The following is a 20153-nucleotide window of genomic DNA, read 5'->3' as shown; positions in this document are numbered from 1 at the left end:
AGTGTTTTAACCCCTACCTCATACTGTCCTCAGATTACATAGCAAAAAACTTGCTGACAGATTCCCTCTAAATGCCTACTATGTGTGTTGGGTTACTAAAGTCACTCTCTAAGGCCAAATACATCAGCTGAGACAGTGAAATGATATCTGAGTATTCAGGTAGTTTGGCATTTGTCTCACCCACATCACTGGGCTCTGCTATTGTGCCGCCTTACAAACCCAGCTCTGCCATATTGCTGGGGATTGCTGCATTAAACCTAAAGTTTGTCTCCTGACAAACTAACCTCTGCTGCATAAACTTCAAATCCAGCTCTGCTGTTCCATGCTAGTGCAGCTGTCATCCAGTGTATACAGATCTTGTGTTCTAAGTTACTTGAGGAGCCATGCGGCATATCCAGCTCAGCTGTACCTAGCTACTCCCACACCTCCAGTCCACGCTGCACATCCAGTCCAACAGCTTAGAGAGTCTTCCTCACCAGGAAAGCCATAACAGTTATTCACTGTATAATGAAAAATATTTCACCTTGACACTATATGTTGTTTGAGTTTTTAAAGTAATTCATTAAATGATTTCATTACTTCAAGCAGTGTTTAATTCTAGTCCTGCTCAAGTACAAAGGAAGTCGTCTACGCTGTGCTTTGTAAGAAGTCCTGTGTGTCCATCGCAGGATCAAGACTGACCGTAAGGAAGGAAGGTTCCTACTACATGACAGAAAGCAGAGATCTTGAAAAACATAGAATTCATACAGAGAGTATAATTGAAAATTGAATACATTTTTTTTTGCTAAAACCATGATACCACATGAATGAATATTAGACCAAATGGACTGATTGAAATGGACCACAGAGCCTCTTAAAAGCAAATGGAGCAATCATTAGGAAAAAACTTGGCTCTGAGGATGATTAGAAATGTTTTCATTTGTTTAATATCATTGTACTTAGTGTTTATAAACCAATATTCAAGTATAATAATTAGAATAAATTAAAGTCTTCTAATTAAACAACGCCATCTCTGGATTACACTGCTCTACAGCCAAACTGGTTGAGAGATGAAAACAGTTGAACTCAATTGATTTTGTGGTGCTGAAAACTAATATGATGCTTAAATTTGCTGATTGGCTCTAATATTCACAATCCAGAGTAGGTTGTAATTACTTATGACTCCTTTCATGCAGACTTATAGAAAAATTGCGTCTTTATGATCTCATCATCATTACTGCATTGTTAGTAGCTTGTCTATTACATCATTTATTTAGTCTATTGAGCCTTCAGTACTCTATCATCTTAGGGTGACCAATCAAAAAACAACAACTCAGCTCCGATGACGTAATCCTAATTACAGTAGCATCACCTACCTTTAGAAATGATCTCGGCGTAAGGTATACAGTTTTAGGATTTCTTAGCATATTGACATGTTTCTATATGTTTTTTCAGATATGCCTCATTCTTGCATTAACAAAGTGGATAGATTTTTCTACATATGCAGATAAGTCTCTCAAAGACTTACAAAGGCAAAACTTGACTACCATGATAAGGAAAGCCTACAACCTATATTTTGGCTGCAGAATAGGAGATCAGGACAAGAGTTGGGCTCCAGAAATATGCTGCAATAGATGTGCATCACATCTTACCCAGTGGTTGCACGGGAAGAGGCAATCTAAGCCTTTTGCAATCCCAATGATCAGGGGAGAGACAACTGATCACACTACCAATTGCTATTTCTGTATAGTGCCCACCAATAGGAAACGAGTTTCAAGGAAGAAGTGAACTTTACAGCATCCAAAGATTCCATCTGCAATACGCCCAATATCACATACAGAAGAACTGTAGGTTCCAAAAGCACCAGAAACATTTTCAGTTGAGTCAAAGGAGGAAGAAGAAGGCGCTTGGTGTTAGGAAGCATCTTCCTCTCACAACCCAGTCTTTCTGTCAACAACCTCAGCTGAACCACACCTTATAACACAAAGTGAACCGAACGATCTTGTTAGAGATTCCGATCTGCCCAAGAGTAAGGCTGAGCTCTTAGGTCCAGGCTACAGCAGTTGAATATCCTAGCGGGCAATGTTCAGATTACTTTGTTCTGCAACTGTGAGAAAGATCTTGTCCAATACGTCTTCATGGAGAGCTATCTTGTGGCATGCAACAACATCAACAGTTTAATGAAAGCTCTGAAGATACGTCATAATCCAGAGGAATGGAGGTTCTTTGTCCATTCGTTCAAAACAAGCCTAAAAGACGTCTTGCTGCATAATGGCGATGAGCTACCTTCAATTTCAGTTGGTTATGCAGTCAACAAGAAAGAAACCTGTGACAACATGAAACAACTGTTGAGGTGCTTGAACTATGACCAACATTTGTGGCCCCTCTGTGGTGACTTAAAGGTGGTTGCCATCTTACTTTGTCTGCAGGGTGGATACACAAAGTACTGCTGCTTTCTGTGTGAGTGGGATAGTCATACAAGAGAATATCACTACAATAAGAGTGGCCTCTCCGACATTCACTTCAGTCAGGGAGTAAAAATGTCCTGCATCCAGCACTTGTTGACCCACATAAGATTTTGTTACCACCATTGCATATCAAGTTGGGCCTAATGAAGAACTTTGTGAAGGCAATGGATAAAAATAAAAAAGCAGTCAAGTATTTCATTGATACATTTCCAAGGTTGAGTGAAGCAAAGATAAATGAAGGAGTCTTCATGGACCTCAGATTCATAAGCTTCTTCAAGATGAGTTGCAGGGCAAGGAAAAGGCTGCATGGGTAGCATTCGAATTAGTGGTAACTCAAGAGCAGATAACTATGACGAGTTGGTGGAAAATCTCCTCAAAACATATAAGGATCTTGGCTGTAACAGGTCCTTAAAGATTAATTTCTTACATTCGCATCTAGACCTTTTTCCACCAAACTGCAGAACAGTGAGTGACAAACACAGTGAGAGATTTCACCAAGATATTGCGGCTATGGGGAAAAGATATCAAGGGAAATGGAGTTCATCAATGCTTGCAGATTACTGTTGGACAATTGTAAGAGATGATCCAATGCAGGAGTACAAGAGACAAGCAAAAAAGAGTTGTCACTGAGTGAGGACCAAATTTTGTAGTGCAATTTCTGAAACGGTTTATAATTCGCAATAGTATTTAGACAGGTTTTAGTTATTTGAATTGTTAAAATGTTTCCTCTAAATAAATATCAGAAAATTGGCATAACAAAACATTCTGCATCTTTATATTTGCAAAATAATAATGTTTCAAAGCACTGAAACTTTTATGTATTAATTATATGTAACTTTTTGATATCATAGAAACAAGAGCCAACTAAAAATTTTCATAGTCAGATTTGAATTCAGAAGGAGATCAAAATCATTAAGATTTCATAAATGAACCTGACAACTTTTGAAAATATGTAGAACAGTGTTATCATAAGCAAAGATAAATAAAAAGGTAAATATTGACAACGTACGTATGTGTGAAGTATAGCTGATCATTTATTAGTTCAATGTATCTAATTATTCTATATTTTCATATATTAGTTTAAGTAATCTAGAGATATAGTCCAATTGATATGAGCTACTACAAGATTTTTAGCTTGCATACGATGGGATACAGTAGGATCTAAGCTGCATCTGAGACACCTCAAGTCTCCTACATACAAAAAAGCTGATGAGAGAACCAATCAGAAAATGCCTTATAGTTAAAGAGTCATGGTCAAGATAGTAGGTTATTTCCTATCAGTACGACCCCCATAGGGACCCCCAGCGATGCTGAGAATGGCACTCTGAAAGCAGGCTCTGCAGAGGCCAGTGTTGAATGGAGCAGAGGTGCGCATGCTCGATCTCCTCTTTATTTGTTGGCTATGGGACGGCCAGAAATTGACGATCACTCTACTAAGCTTTCTTTAGCAGTCCCCCAGACAATGCATGGAGCAGAAATCAAGCATGTAAACCTCCACTCCTTTCAAGGCGGGACTTTGCAAAGTCCGGTTTCTGGACTCCAGAGCCCCACTCTCAGTATTGCTGTGGATCCTAGAAGTTGGACCCCCAGCGATCAAGAAGTTATTCCCAATCTTATGGATAGTGGATAACTTACCACCTTATCCGTTAACATTTAATTTAGAAATTTTATCCTCAAGTTTCTCTACCCTACAGTTAATTGTGTCTTTTTGACCATACAATAATGTAAATTTTTTTTATAAACTGGCGCCTATTAGTTTTATGAATTCTGATTTAAAGCAATTTCGTTGTAGTTATATGAAAATGTAGAATATTTCTGAATCGTTTAAAATTCAGGAAATTTAGAAACACAAATAATCATTGCTGATTGATTGGACTGAAGAATGTTGGGCGTCTTACAGGACTATTGTGAAGAATAGCGAACAGGTGACATTGACTATATTCACAAGTATGTAAAATGGTCATTTACACTGGTCTACAGCGTTACATCTTAATCTTCACCGGAGGCTCCATCACAGATGCGGACATATTTCATGGGAAGAACGGCACTACTTTTCCCGCCAATCGTCGGACACCACAACGGGATCCTTCATTGAACGCCTCTGTGGTCCATTGCATGACGGATTTAGCAATGTGATACACAGCCTAAAGCTTTCTAAATATTCCATTTATTCCAGCATGAAGCATAGAAACATAAAAGCTAATTATTATTGGTTTAGAGTCCTTAATTCTTTGATTGATTTGGAAAAAAACAAAAGCGCTAAAGATGTGCAAAATGCATCTGGTTTACTTCACAGCAGGAGTTTAGGTTGAGTTTTTTTTAGTTTAGTTTTCACCAGATGGGTGATTTGTTTTCAATTATAGTTTTTCGTTTGTTTGCGATTTTTCATTTGTGGTCATTAAAATGATCATTTCAGCAGAATCCAATATTATACAGTTATATGAAAAAGTTTGGGCACCCCTATTAATCTTAAGCTTAATGTTTTATAAAAATTGGTGTTTTTGCAACAGCTATTTCAGTTTGATATATGTAATAACTGTTGGACACAGTAATGTTTCTGCCTTGAAATGAGGTTTATTGTACTAACAGAAAATGTGCAATCTGCATTCAAACAAAATTTGACAGGTGCATAAGTATGGGTACCCTTATCATTTTCTTGTTTTAAATACTCCTACCTACTTTTTACTGACGTACTAAAGCACTTTTTTTGGTTTTGTAACCTCACTGAGCTTTGAACTTCATAGCTAGGTATATGCAATCATGAGAAAAGCTACTTAAAGTGGCCACTTGCAAGTTGTTCTCCTGTTTGAATCTCCTCTGAAGAGTGGCATCATGGGCTCCTCAAAACAACTGTCAAATGATCTGAAAACAAAGATTATTCAACATAGTTGTTCAGGGGAAGGATACAAAAAGCTGTCTCAGAGATTTAACCTGTCAGTTTCCACTGTGAGGAACATAGTAAGGAAATGGAAGAACACAGGGACAGTTCTTGTTAAGGCCAGAAGTGGCAGGCCAAGAAAAACATCAGAAAGGCAGAGAAGAAGAATGGTGAGATCAGTCAAGGACAATCCTCAGACCACCTCCAGAGAGCTGCAGCATCAACTTGCTGCAGATGGTGTCACTGTGCATCGGTAAACTATACAACGCACTTTGCACAAGGAGAAGCTGTATGGGAGAGTGATGCAAAAGAAGCCGTTTCTGCAAGCACGCCACAAACAGAGTAGGCTGAGGTATGCAAAAGCACATTTGGAGAAGCCAATTTCATTTTGGAAGAAGGTCCTGTGGACTGATGAAACCAAGATTGAGTTGTTTGGTCATACAAAAAGGCGTTATGCATGGCGGGAAAAAAAACACAGCATTCCAAGAAAAACACTTGCTACCCACAGTAAAATTTGGTGGAGGTTCCATCGTGCTTTGGGGCTGTGTGGCCAATGCCGGCACCGGGAATCTTGTTAAAGTTGAGGGATGCATGGATTCCACTCAGTATCAGCAGATTCTTGACAATAATGTTCAAGAATCAGTGATAAAGTTGAAGTTACGCAGGGGATGGATCTTTCAGCAAGACAATGATCCAAAACACCGCTCCAAATCTACTCAGGCATTCATGCAGAGGAACAATTACAATGTTCTGGAATGGCCATCCCAGTCCCCAGACCTGAATATCATTGAACATCTGTGGGATCATTTGAAGAGGGCTGTCCATGCTCGGCGACCATCAAACTTAACTGAACTGGAATTGTTTTGTAAAGAGGAATGGTCAAAAATCCCTTCATCCAGGATCCAGGAACTCATTAAAAGTTACAGGAAGCGACTAGAGGCTGTTATTTTTGCAAAAGGAGGATCTACTAAATATTAATGTCACTTTTCTGGTGAGGTGCCCATACTTATGCACCTGTCAAATTTTGTTTGAATGCAGATTGCACATTTTCTGTTAGTACAATAAACCTCATTTCAAGGCAGAAACATTACTGTGTCCAACAGTTATTACATATATCAAACTGAAATAGCTGTTGCAAAAACACCAATTTTTATAAAACATTAAGCTTAAGATTAATAGGGGTGCCCAAACTTTTTCATATAACTGTATGTCAATAACAATATCTTCAGAATGTCAAAACTCTCACCGTGGTAACATTCAGAAACTGATTTGGAGAATATAAAAGTACATAATGTAATGTTTCAGCTTCTGCCGAAAGAACAGGGGAATCAGAATTAAGACGCAAACTGTATATATGGCTAAGTTTGTGCCCTGCAGGCACGGCTCCTGGACGTGGTCGGTATAGCCGTTGTATCGCCTCAGGGTATACGTAGCTGTCAATAAGTCGTCATATCATTCTGCATGTCTCTATGAATCAGGCTTTGACTGACAGCTTAGCTTCCCTGCTGGATTCAATGTTATCTGAACAAGAAAAGCAACTGATATTGGCTTTATGCTTTGCTCTAGGTCAACATGCTGTTTACATTTTTTATGCTTTTTTGTTACCCTACGGCTTCATTCACATGACAGTTGTTTTCATCAGATTTTTTGCATCAGTATTTGTTAGCCAAAACCTGGAGTGGGTCCAAAACCCAGAACAGGTGTGAATCTTTCCATTTTACTATCTCTCTCCTAAATGGCTTAACACGTAGGTAATGTAAATCTAAGAAACCGTTCACATTTGTGTATAAAACATGCATGCATTTTAACAATCCCTTACTTTTATGCATCATTTTTATCTGCTTTAAGGATCTAAAACGCCCATTGAATGAACAGCGTATAAATTATGGATGCCTCCATATGTCACCTATACTAGGGACTATCTTATGTACTTCAATATTTTTCCTAGAAGTATCAAAGCACTTGTCCAATTTCATTAAAAATGGGGCCTAAGTTGCTTATCCTGTAAAAAACAAATAAACCAAGCAGTGCTTACCTACAATTGCCTTTGGTGCCTCTTCAATTCTCTTTGGTGGTGTTTATGGACAAAGCTGCAGTGGTGATGTCCAGTCTATAGCTCATGACCGCATCAGCTAACCTTGGCATGACTGAAAAAAAAGTGACTGTCCGCTGTGTTCACATTCTGTTCACATGCAGTCATGTGCCGACTAGACATGCACAGCCTCGCTTAATGCAAGTGAATTGAGTGAGGCCAGACATGTCTAGTCGGAATGTGACCAGAAGTATGCAAATGGCCACATGATCGCCTGCTCCCTGTCACGGTGAATAATTACAGTGCACAGTGTGAGTGATGTGAGGATTCACATGTTACTAGTATCAAAAAAGTTAGCTCATAGTGCGCAGGCGCGAGCCGCGATTTCTATGCGCAAGCGCAAGATTTCGCCTGGCAATGTGGATGACGTGAAGCGTTGTCCACGTCGATTTAAGAAGGAGGACGGCGGACAGCAGCTGGAGGGGAGGGATGGAGAGGGTCGAAACCATGCCCATCGGACCGGACCAACCCGTTTTCCATACAGTGTGGGAGAACTTAAAAAGGTTTTTGGGGGATATACAGGAGGAGTCAGGGGGTTATATAAACATTTATGGAATCCAGGATTAGCGCTGAATAAGGTCATAGTTTTGGTTGTTATATGACAAAACTGGTGACAGGTTACCTTTAACAAAATATGGCATATGAAAAATCCAGCACTGATACATAGTCCTCATTTTTAGGAACATATGTTATGCTGGGCTTTAGTTTTTTTGACAATTGTCTTTCACTATTGACAGTGACAGCTCTTGGACATGTCATCCAATGCCAAAAGACCAATCCAGAAAATGAACTTGTAAACGTTTTTGATACTAGCAACAAGTCAATGTGACTCATATTTGTAAGGAAACATACTAAACTCTAACACGAAATATTGGGCCCAGACGCGCCCTAGATCTGTTTCATACAAGTATAACTGGTGACATGTTCCCTTTAAGCGTAAACCTAAAGAAAGGATGTCTGTACATTTAACAGACAGACAGTGAGAGGGGCAGTCATACTACCATGCACAAGACTAAGAGACATGGGCAGTAGATGGGCAAAGAATGGAAGAGAAAGTAGAAATTAGTTGTGTTTATTTTGCAAAGGCTGCATGATCGGGTGACCAGAAGATTTACCATTTCAACTCAAAAATGACTGACTATGGTTGTAGGTCTTCAGTTATGTTACACAGAGACGCTGAATCACAAAGAGATGCTCTACCAAGACAAACACTTTTTTGTGAATAGTGCCGACATAATATCTGCCATGAAGTTGCCCTTGATCCTATAGGTTTGATAAATCCCTTTGTAGAAAGCCCTGTGTTCAAATTGCTGCTTTTCCTGGGATGGAGAAATGAAAGTTATAAAACCGCTGATCTAAATTGTCATCTGGCAGGAGCTGCAGCCATGAGCAGTCATGATTGACATCCCAACCTGGCATGTGAAACCAAAGTTGGATCTTCAGACTGGGATGTCAATCATGGCAGAGTGGAGGTGCTACCAGTGAGGAGACCATGACTAGTGACTGCTGCAGCACTGCCAAGATCATTGATGAGAGTGTTGCATGACGGTTTTAATAACTTTGATTTAATCAAATTTGAACAGGGGAATGTATAAAATTGTGTTTATGAACCCTACAGAACATAATCTTTAATGAGAAGTTCCCTTTAAGTTATATTTGCCCCCTCCCATCTGCAGTTCAGAGGGCTATGTAATGGGCACAATTTAGACCCCAATAATCTAACTCGATATAGGCACCTTTAAAATTTGGCTCCCAATAAGTAAATCGGGATTCAGATGTCTAACAGCCTCCAACGAACCTATAATTTTCTACATAATTCGTCAGTCTTAACAAGAAAGTGAAAAGAAAGATCTATTTCTATGTCTGGTTTCCTTTAAACATGCTGGATAGTTTGTGTCATTTGTATGGTGTTTAATATTGCTATAATGACTTATGTGGGTGACAACTCCGAGCCGTTCCAGCTGGCAGGAGCCATGACATCATCCTTGGCTGTATATGTTTGTAAAAGAGCCACGGATTTGTTTGGTAAACTAGCAAGTCACACGCTTAACTTTTTCTGTTGGTTTTCACAAAAAAAGATAAAAAGGAAATGCAGTTTTTTTTCCCCAAGAAATTATAGTTGTTGATAAGAGAGTGAATAGAGCTTTCACAAAACACTCTGATTAAAATTAAACTCCCAAGATGGTCTTCATTGAGAATCCTCAATTAAGAACTGTATAATGAAGAAACGCTGATCAGTATTTGCAATGATAATATTCTTTTGGCAGGAGACAACTGGAATCAGTTCATGTTTATTCGATTTTAAACAGAAGAAAATGAATGCTCATCCATTTTATTCTCTGAAAGTAATTTATCAACACAATGCTGCAGCCAGCGACACTGGGTAATGACAGTCAGATCAGCTTGGGCAATACGTCATTTTCCAGCCTGTAACTTCCTCACTTACAAGTGGGTAAAGACACACACACCAGGGAATATTTCCAAAGAATTGTACAAAGGACTCTTCTGAGTTCTGAAGGACATAACATTTCTGTGTCTATAGAAATAATAACCCACTGTCATTATCAGACTACTTATACTTTCTACAAGTAAAATGTCTTGGGCCATGAAGAAAAATAGTTTAAAGGAACCGGTCACCAGATTTTCCCAATATTAGATAACACCACCACCATTAAGCCATCTTTTACAGCATTCTAGTATTCTCTATGTAAGCCCCCAATGAGCCCTGCAAGGCACAAAAAGGAGCCTTTATGATACTCACGGACAGCGCAGTCCTGTCCATTGGGCGTCTCAGGTCTTGATCTGGCGCCTCCTGTCTTCTTACGATCACCGTGCTCCTTCCCTGCTTCACCCAGATGATGTGTCCTATGTCATCCACAGTGTCCTCCATTGTGCTCCTGCGCAAGCGCACTTCTATCTGCCCTGCTGAGGATAGAGCAAACTACTGTAGTGAGCATGTGTGGGGAAAGGCCAAATAGCGCTGATGATCTGTAGGTAAAGTCAGCACATGGCAGGGCAGAGAGATGTGCGTCTGTGCAGGACCTCGATGGAGGACACTGTGTGGATGACATAGGACACATCATCTGGGTGAAGCAGGGAAGGAGGACAATGATCGTAGAGAGGAGGCACCGGATCAAGACCAGAGACGCCCATCAGACCGAACTACGCCATCTGTGAGTGTAATAAAAGGTGCCTTTAACAGGATGCCCCAACAATTATGAAATGCTTAAAATACTGGCTTACATTTCTTTATATGGGGCTGAGGGATCTTTTGATTTCTTCAGGCTCCAAGGCCCTGAAGAAAAATCATTAACAGGATCCATCAACTATTGGGAAATATTTATAGTATTAGTTTATAGTTTCCGAATTTTAAGGTTGAAAGACAACACAAATCCATCGATCCATCGAGTTCAACCTATAACCTAAAATGTTGAAGTTCATATGGGGCAGAACAGACCTTTCGGTCCCTTTGGGCTCCAGGGCCATGGTACGACTGCACCTCTGTGCTTCTGTTTCCAACTTTTCTTACAAAGAACTTTCATGTAATATATTGAAGTCCTTGTTGTTTGTATACATATGAGTCCAGTGGGCGGTCCTATTCAGTGATTGACAGTTCTCCTTATGTGACTGTATATGCAGAGGTAGCTGTCCATCATGAAGTAGGACCGCCCACTGGACTAATGGGCATACAAACATCAGGGATTTCAATGCATAAAATACAAGTTATTCCGATTTTTTTTCCAACAAACGCATATATCATTCTGTTCAGTTTCTTTTTCTCCATTTCATGTTGTCCACAGATCAGATTGCAAGTATAATGTGACAGGTTCTCTTTAAGCTAGACCTGCATATGTTTATGTTGACTGAAAGCCATATTGGCCACCAATTCTCACTGCTGATTAAAGTTCAAGCACAGGCATAAAGGTGGCCATGCAAATTAGGTTCTCTCCTGACCCCCATATACAGTACATGTATGTATTTGTTCAATAGGGAGAGAGGCGTAAGCAGCTGTCAAACACTTGTGGCAGCAACTCAGCGAGAACCAAAGGCTCAGGAGCTTAAATTCAAGAGACATGACGCCCATATACATTGAATGGTCATCCAGTTCTACCAAAATCGTCCAAATTTAATCTCATGTGTATGTGGGCCTTCAGACTTACATTTAGACTTGTGTGCAACAACGTGCATTTTTACATTTATGGACTTTATGTAGAAAAAGTGATACAGCTGGCTTATAACATGAACAGTTCATCAAGATTCAAATCGGCATTTCATGGATGGTGCATTGACCTGATGTATTTTTTGGAGTTTGAAAACATCAGCAGAAATACATGGATTAAAATTTCATGCACTTTATTAATATTCCATTAAAAAAAAAGATTTTTACAAAGTGGACGAAAGTTTAATTTGTGTGGTACTTAATGTTTTCAATCCCAAAAATCTACTATTTAATTGAAGATCTCCTTACATACGGAGTGAGCAAAAACGTCTGACTATTTTACAAAGGAACTCAATACAATGCACCCTTATTTAATACACTAAATGACAGTTTCCGTGCAGTGTAAGGACACAATATTGTCAAGTGGCAGCTCACAGGTTCTCTTTAATGCACCATACCTGACACACTCACACAGGCTTAGAGGCTTCACAATTTCATAACTTTTGGCAATGTCCATAATTTACTTATGCATACAAATATATCCCAAAAATATATCCTTCTTACCTTGAATGGCCTGTAAGCTTCGAGTCTGCACGACAATGCAGAGCTGCAGGACAAGCTGGGGAGCGCTTTCCAGAAATGTTGCAAGCAAATGCAACATACTCACATCTGCATACTCGTACACCATCTTCCAGTAAAACCTCCATCGGTCATTCTCTCCACTCCGCCTGCTGCGAATTCCCAAATATATTGTATGGAAATACCTGAGATTAAAAAAAGAAATCTAACTCAATGAACATTGACAGCAAGAATTCATTAAGAATTAACAGAACTTTAGTACTACTACAATAAAAGGTCCTTCTTAAACTAGAGGTGGAAATACAAATCAGTCATCTCCACGAGGAATCAGGCACAATCTATTCAAGTCATGGAGAATGGGAGACTGTAGTGCCGAATAAAACACAGATTGATCTTTTCTCGAAAGGACTGAATTTCTGCCCATCCCATGTGTCTAATGATTTTAAAGGGGCTGTCCACTATTCGGACAACCCCTTCTCAATTACTATATTCCTCCATGTAAAATAAAAACAGCCAGTACTCACCTTTGGTGCAGACGCCGTTCCAGTGACATCGGCGCTGGGTCTCCTGAAGCTTGTGTGACTTTGTTATGTCACGTGAGCCCTGGAGCCAATCAGCAGCCGCAAACATGCCATTTGACTCTCAACTCCTTCGGATATAACAGGCATCCAGAAGAAGTGAGAGCTGTTGTTACTCTCTGATTTCCTCCGGATGCAAGTTTCATCTGAAGAACGTGAACAACAATCGATTGGCTGCTGGAATGGCGCCTACAATGGAAGTGAGTACAGGTCATTTTCATTCAGTATGGGGGAATATAGTGATTGAGAAAGGGTTGTCCGAGTAATAAAAAACCATTTTAATTTCTTTTTAGATCGAAACCTATTCTTTTTAGACCTATCAACAGATAGGGTTTTCTCTTCTGTGGTTGGTGTTCAAGAGTCCTAGTTTTTGAACAACATATTCAATGACTGATGAAAATATTTCTTAGTATCTATATAGGTGGTTATATCAATGGATTAATTTTAGAATTAATAATATTATATTGATTTTAGCTTATGTGGATGTGTTTAACCTTTTCCCATAAATGGACGTTGGTTTCACGTCCTGGGAAGAGGTCCTCAGGTGAGGAGGGAGTTCAGATACCGGCTGAATGCTATAGCTGGCATCTGTCTCTAAAAGTCATGCTGGTACTGAGTTCTGCCTGCGGTTGTTAATCAATCTCAGAAAGCTGTACTGCAATTGTATTGAATAGAAAAGACTGGGTCGGCAGTATCCACAGCCAGTCCCTGTATATTACAAACTACCTAGAGTTTGATAAACAGAAGGGAGGCAAGAATTTCAGTACAACATGTTTCACTGTCCGATCAGCATCATCAGGGGTAGAAGAGGGTAAAGCTGATCCATCTGTGAAACATATTGGGAGGAGGAATTATAAAACTTTATCAATACCTGGGGAGTCAGGACTAGCTGTGGATACTGCAGACCACAGTCTTTTCCATTCTATACAAGCACAGCGATCTGTACAAACATTAGAGCATCTACATGTGACTGCCCACGCCTTGTGTAATCATTTGATTTCTTATGGGCAATTTGTTAATATGCATTTAAGCAAATGGAGCTGGGATTTGCTAAAGATTAATTGTGTCCTCAATGCTAATAAACATAGGCAGATACTTATCCCTCGTGTAATACCATCAGGGAGGCATCTGCTTGGCTCCAAATTTATTCTGCAGCAGGACAACGACCCCAAACATACAGCCAATGACATTATAATAATCTTCAGCGTAAACAAGAATAAAGAGTCCTGAAAAGTAATATTATGGCCTCCACAGAGCCCTGATCTCAACATCATCGAGTCTGGGATTACATAAAGAGACTTGCACAAGCCTACATCTGCAGAAGATCAGTGGTTAGCTCTCCAAGATGTCTGGAACAACCTCCCTGCTAAGTTCCTTCAAACACTGTCTATAAGTCTACCTGGAAGAACTGATGCTGTTTCAACATTTCTACTTTTGAAAGTATTCTTACTTTGCAGCATTTTTTCCCATACAGGCCTAAAATAAATCTTTTGCACATTACTGTATATAAATGTATAAATATATATTCATATACGGTACTGTACAGTATATACACACACAGAGGCTAGAACATTTTAAAAGATAATTTGGCTCTTTGAAACTTCCCACCATGGTTGGTATAATCTGTATATCTGGAGTTAGGAATAAAACATATGCCATGTCTCTATAGAAGCCGCAGCCTGGAATCTCCTCTGTGAGGTTATCCTCCATATAAAACAGACATCTGGAGGACGCCGTCCTGTGGATCTCACTGAATTTCTTATCACACATATACTGCTGCTCCAAGCTCATTCCCAACCGAGACTGGGATTGCTTTTCAACTGGTGTAGAAATCCGTCAGATGATCACAGCACAATGCGTGTCAGCGGTATTATGCTGTGCTTACTAAATCTACAGTAGGTCTTGCATTAGGCCTAATTATGGAGCTTCTCCTCTGGTGTACATACGCTCCCAACCCTCAATAGTCTTTTTCCTAAAACATTACATCTTTGCTCCATGGCCACAATCCACACAGTACTTTTCTCTTAAACACAACAATCTACTATACACTTCATTTCTTATGCCTATTTTTCATCCCCATAAAAAAATACTCATCATTCCCTCCTCCCCATACACCATGATAACAACGCTTCAGCTTAACCCTTTAAGGACCATCAATGTATTCAATCGCATTGGGAGCAGTTTAAAACTATGGGACAAAAATGTTCCTTGGTCCTCAAAAGCGCTTATTTCATGAAGACAACCATTTGGATCCACAAGCAAACACGTAATGTCCATACATCATCATTGAGTCACAAGACAATCCCTCTGATCACCGCTATTCATAGTCTAACTTTTACTCTTTCAAGACTATGTACATATGTAACATGGGAAAAATATTTTTATATCCTGTAGGTTAGTGGTGAAAAAATTCCAGTCTGCAAACTTTATTCCTTGATTTGTTTTCTCTCCGAGTCAGAATTCAAAATTTTCTTTTGTTGGAGTGTCTGTCCCAGTAATATAGGCTGGAAATGAGGTCTGCATTTATGCACATTATTGCTATCTTCATCAGCTTATGCATTAGCACTGCTTCTATCCTGCACTCAATTGCTCTTCATGTTCTCTCCTCTTTTTCTATAGCCTATTTTCCATGCCCTTAAGACTGGAAATGCTGTACCCTCTCTCTACTCCTAAGATCTGTGTTCAACTCCCCCAACCTCTCCCCAAATCACTGCTACTATCTCTAACACTGAGATGAAGTGAGGGGAAGCAAAGAGAACTGTCAGAACTAAAAGCAGGTCCTCTGATAGATTTGCAACAGTATTGCAAAAGAACTTAAGGTGGGTTTACACTGAACAATCTACAGTGTTAAATGACTGCCAATCGGCTACATATTTGCTGAATCTGGTCAGTTATTGGCCTGTTTAAACAGGCAGCCGTATATGCAGTCAGAAAAATCAGTAACAGATTGTTCAGTGAGTCATTGTTCTTGCCAGCACATGTTCTGTTTACACAGGACAACGTGCTGCCGAGAGTGATGATCTTTTTGAGCAATGTAAAAAAAGATAATTTCACCCGATGAATGAGTGTTTAGTTCGCTCTTCGGGTGAAAGGTTCCTTATACATCAGCCTAAGTGTATCACTAGTGGACGGTGGATTTTAAAAAGAGGAAAAAAGGGCAATACTCGGGGGAGCAACAGGAATAAAATAATAGCAAAAAATTGTCACTTCTGACCTGGTGACAGGTCACCTTAAGACTATGTTCACACATTCTGTTTTCTGCAGAAAAAAAGCTGCAGTACCAGCAAAAGCTACGAGATTTCAGAAATCTCATGCACATACAACTTTTCTTTTCCTGACTCAATTTGAGACTGCAGTCTTTTTGAAAATCTGGAGCATTCCAAGCAGGGCTGTGGAGTCGGAATCGTGGAGTCGGTGCTCATTTTGGTGGAGTCGGAGTCGGTATAAAATAGACCGACTCCAAAAATCTATAATAAATTGGGTACAGTAGTTCAATGCAGTTTGTGGGGAATATTTTTTCATAAGTATTTGGGAACATTATGAAACGTCCTATAAATGTCTGTCCTATTCCTGATCTAAGGGTCTAGACTTTTAAATGAGATGAATCTGTGCTACATTAAATTTATCACTTATACATGAGCCATATATGAGGGAGTCGGAGAGTCGGAGTTGGAGTCGGTGTCATGGAAACTGAGGCGTCGGAGTCGAAGGTTTGGCTTACCAACTCCACAGCCCTGATACCAAGTCTTTCAGCATTTTTTCACCCATGGAAAGCAATGAGCAAATGCAAAAACGCAGCATAAAATTTGGCATTTTTGGTGAGAAAAATTAACTTTACTAACATGTACTGTCTAAAGTCACACATGTAATCTGCCTGAAAAACAAAGCAAAAAAATGCTGCAAAAACTCCAAGTGTGAATATAGCCTTAATGATGCACGCAAGCCAAAACTTAGCAGATTTATACAACTTTAAAATCTTCTCACCTCTATAAATGACTAATACAGCGCTCAATCACATGACATCGCTTTTACACAATCCTGTAACCGATTTGTATTTGTTTGTCTTTTGTGTTAATTAAGAATAATTATTATTACTGACACATAATAGAGCGTTACATAACTGATAGATCCTACATTGTACATACACTCCCAATTGTGCAATATCCAGGAAACAAGAGCAATGGGGAACAGAGCACTAAATATTCATTTGATATTTTTCCAGAGAACATTTTCTAAGAGAGAAAGATATGAAACAAATGTTATTTCCTGGAGCAGCTCCATGATAAAAAGGTTAAACTTTACTTGGCTAGTTTCAGAATCCACTCCGCTATGCTTCAGGTCATTTACTGTAACTTGAGATATTTTGAGCAACTTTAAAAGGTATATAAAGGAAAGTATAATGAGGCTTGTTACAAAGCAAGAGTATACCAAAAGAGATGAAGAATCACATACTATTTAACTACATGAAGAATACAGTGTTTGAAAAAGTATTCATACTCTGTGAACTTTTCCACATTTTTTCATGTTACACACACAAATTAAATGTATTTTTTTTGGATTTTATGTAATATACCATATGTTTAGGGTGGGAGTCCTCCTGGAACGTGAACCTACGCCCCAGTCTCAAGTCTTTTGCAGCCTCTAATAGGTGTTCCTCCAGGTTTGCCCTGTATTTACCTCCATCCATCTTCCCATCAGTTCTGACAAACTTCCCTGTCCCTGCTAAAGAAAAGCATCCCACGGTATGATGCTGCCACCGCCATGCTTGACTGTGGGGATGGTGTTTTCAGAGTGATGCGCAGTGTTCGTTTTTTTTACCCACACATAGTGTTTTGCATTTAGCCTAAAACGTTTTCATCGGACCAGAGCACCTTCTTCGACATGCTAGCTGCGTCCCCTACATGACTTCGTATGGCTTGCTTTCAAAAATGGCTTTCTTCTTGCCACTCTTCCATAAAGGTCGGATTTGGGGAGGTTTGCAGATGTGCCATACTCCTTCTGACGCGCCCCTGGGCCTGTGTCGCGCTGCGTTGCGCACGCGGGAGCTTACCCGGAGCCGGATCTGTTTAGGGTTGTAGTCTCGTGGCGGTGACCCGGTCCGTGCCCAGGGAGTCAAACTGGACGGCAGTCTGTTAGCGGTAGAAAATGGTTGATGACTACGCCACCCGTTGAATGCAGCCAGGGGGCTGCTGCTGCAGGGCAGACCGCTGAGGCCGGTGGAAGGATGGTGCAGCGTGATAGTATAACCCCCAACGGGAGGGGTATGGCCTCAGGGCAGCCGACGTGGATGATGGGGGTAGCAGGAACCACTCAGAGACGGTATGGTAGCGTTCAGGGTCTTTACTGGTAACAACGATAGACCCTCCCGGAGTACTTGCTAGCGAACGGGGCCTGGTCAGTCCTTGAGCAGATGGGATCTCCCCTGGCCAGGCGTAGTTGTAGGCCTCCCAAGCTGACTGTATTCTTCTGGCTACCTTGCTAGAAGCTGATGTAAGTAGCCCACGTCCCTGAGTGTACCGTGTGGTGCTCACCCGTATGGCCGGTGACTCGGGGCCTTCTAATGGCTTCCGCTCCACGATGGCGGTGCTGGTCCCACGCGTGTGACCGGGCCTTCGGGCTTCTGGGCCAGGGGACCTGAAATCCCCTGCCTGACGGATTCTGCTGCTGGGTAGAAGTTAGTCCCCACAGCCTCGGACTCCGGGTCCGGTAAAGAATCTTCTTAGTCAGGGCGAGCTCTTTAGCTGCCAGCCCCTGACTCCTTGTGACTCTGCTGCTTCCTATGCTGCTCTTGTCTCTACTCTTCCTGGACTCCCTAACCCTGCCTCAGCCCCGGGTTTATACAGGGGAAGTTCTTCCCCTCCCAAGGCTGGGCAGGAGGTGTGGCATGCACAGGATCCCTGACCAAAGGACCTCCCACCTGCTCTCAGACGTAATATCTCTATCACTGTGACAACCAGACCCCTGGGGTGTCACACTCCCCCCTAGTGAAATTTAGTACTCCGGGACTAAACACTTTTTAGAAAAATATAACAAGGTATATCAAAGAACAATAAAATACAATAAGGAAACACAATAAGATGGTCACGGATGTCCGCAACCGGGTGCAGTCTTTGAAGAAAAGCAAAGGTGTCCATTTCACCAACACAGGGAGACGTAACCAGGTAGGGGTCTGTCCTACCCCGAGTCCTTAACAGTCTCTAGTCCATCCTGGGTTACGCTCCAACTATATACAAAGGATTCCCGGTAAATCCACCGAAGACTCCTGAAAACAACTAGAAACACAAAATTACACACAAGCAACAATAAACAGGTAAACATTGTAAAACAACTTAAACATTTAGATCCTCCAACGTGCGGGTAACTGGCCTCTAGTGGCCCTAGTGGACCTACGGAGCTGACTGTCTGGCCCTGAACTACAGGGTGTAGGAGCTGTCAAGGGTAAACTGGGCAGCTGTCTACCGGCTCTTTGTCTCACTAGGGGTACGGCAGGCTCACTATAAGCAGAGGGTGGATTCTCCTGTTCCGCTTGGGTGGAGTCTTCTGCCTCCTGGACCGGCTGCTCTTCCAGCTCTACCCGTTGCTCCGTAGGTTCTTGGGATGATGGTTGGAGGAAGGTGAGTACGGGTACCACAACTGCACCATTGACTTGAGTCCAAGACCGAGGGAAGTCCCCGAGCACGGTACTAACCATATCTTCCCTTTCTTCCACGGGTCGATGGTCTTCCTGTTCCTCCTCAGGGTTCCTCAGTTGTTCGGGGCACTTCTTCAGGTGGTCCCGGGATACAATGGCTGTGGTTTCCCCTCCGTCTTTACTGATGGTACAGACCTTCGGGTTCTCGTGGCTTGAGGGCAGTACGGTGTACGGGTCCTTCTCCCACTGGTCGTCCAACTTGTGGAGCCGTCTCTTCCTCTTCAAGACCTGCTCTCCGGGTACCAGGGGAACAGCGGGAGCATACTGGTTGTAAGTCTTCTCTTGTCTTTCCCTAGCCTGACAGAGACTTCGCTCCACGCTCTCCTGTACTTTCCGGTACTGCTGCTGCCTCTCTGTGTCCCAGTCTGTTTCTGGTGAAGTGTCCTCGGGCGTCAGGACTCCCATTTCCAGGTCAACAGGTAACTTACCAGGTCTTGCCCTCATTAGGTAAGCCGGGGTACAGTTGGTGGAACCTACCGGGATGTGGTTGTATAGGTCCACCAGATCGGGCAACTTCTCAGGCCACAGACTGCGTTCTTCCAGGGGCAACGTTTTTAGAAGATCCATTACCACCTGGTTCATTTTCTCACAAAGTCCATTAGTTTGCGGATGGTAGGGTGTCGTCCTTATCTTCCGGCAGCCATACAGATTGCAGAATTCCTGGAAGACCTCCGCTTCAAAGGCAGGTCCCTGGTCCGTCAGCACTTGGTCCGGGTACCCGTGTGGACG

The 20153-nt window shown here is 41.3% G+C and overlaps 1 protein-coding gene across 1 annotated transcript in view; it reads right to left on the bottom strand.

The window, feature by feature from the left end:
* The window catches only part of XKR4 (XK related 4), a 350195-nt gene that overhangs the window by 104511 nt on the left and 225531 nt on the right, over positions 1 to 20153 (bottom strand). Inside the window, exon 2 of the mRNA XM_073679305.1 lies at positions 12141 to 12340. Within this exon, the coding sequence (XP_073535406.1) occupies positions 12141 to 12340 (200 nt within the window). The remainder of the gene's footprint in view (positions 1 to 12140; positions 12341 to 20153) is intronic.

Source organism: Phyllobates terribilis, unplaced genomic scaffold (genome assembly GCF_046119375.1).
Source record: "Phyllobates terribilis strain yellow unplaced genomic scaffold, ASM4611937v1 Scaffold_4__5_contigs__length_816908805, whole genome shotgun sequence".
Lineage (NCBI taxonomy): Eukaryota > Metazoa > Chordata > Amphibia > Anura > Dendrobatidae > Phyllobates > Phyllobates terribilis.
Note: the sequence above shows the minus strand (reverse complement) of the source record. Positions and strands in the feature narration are given on the sequence as shown.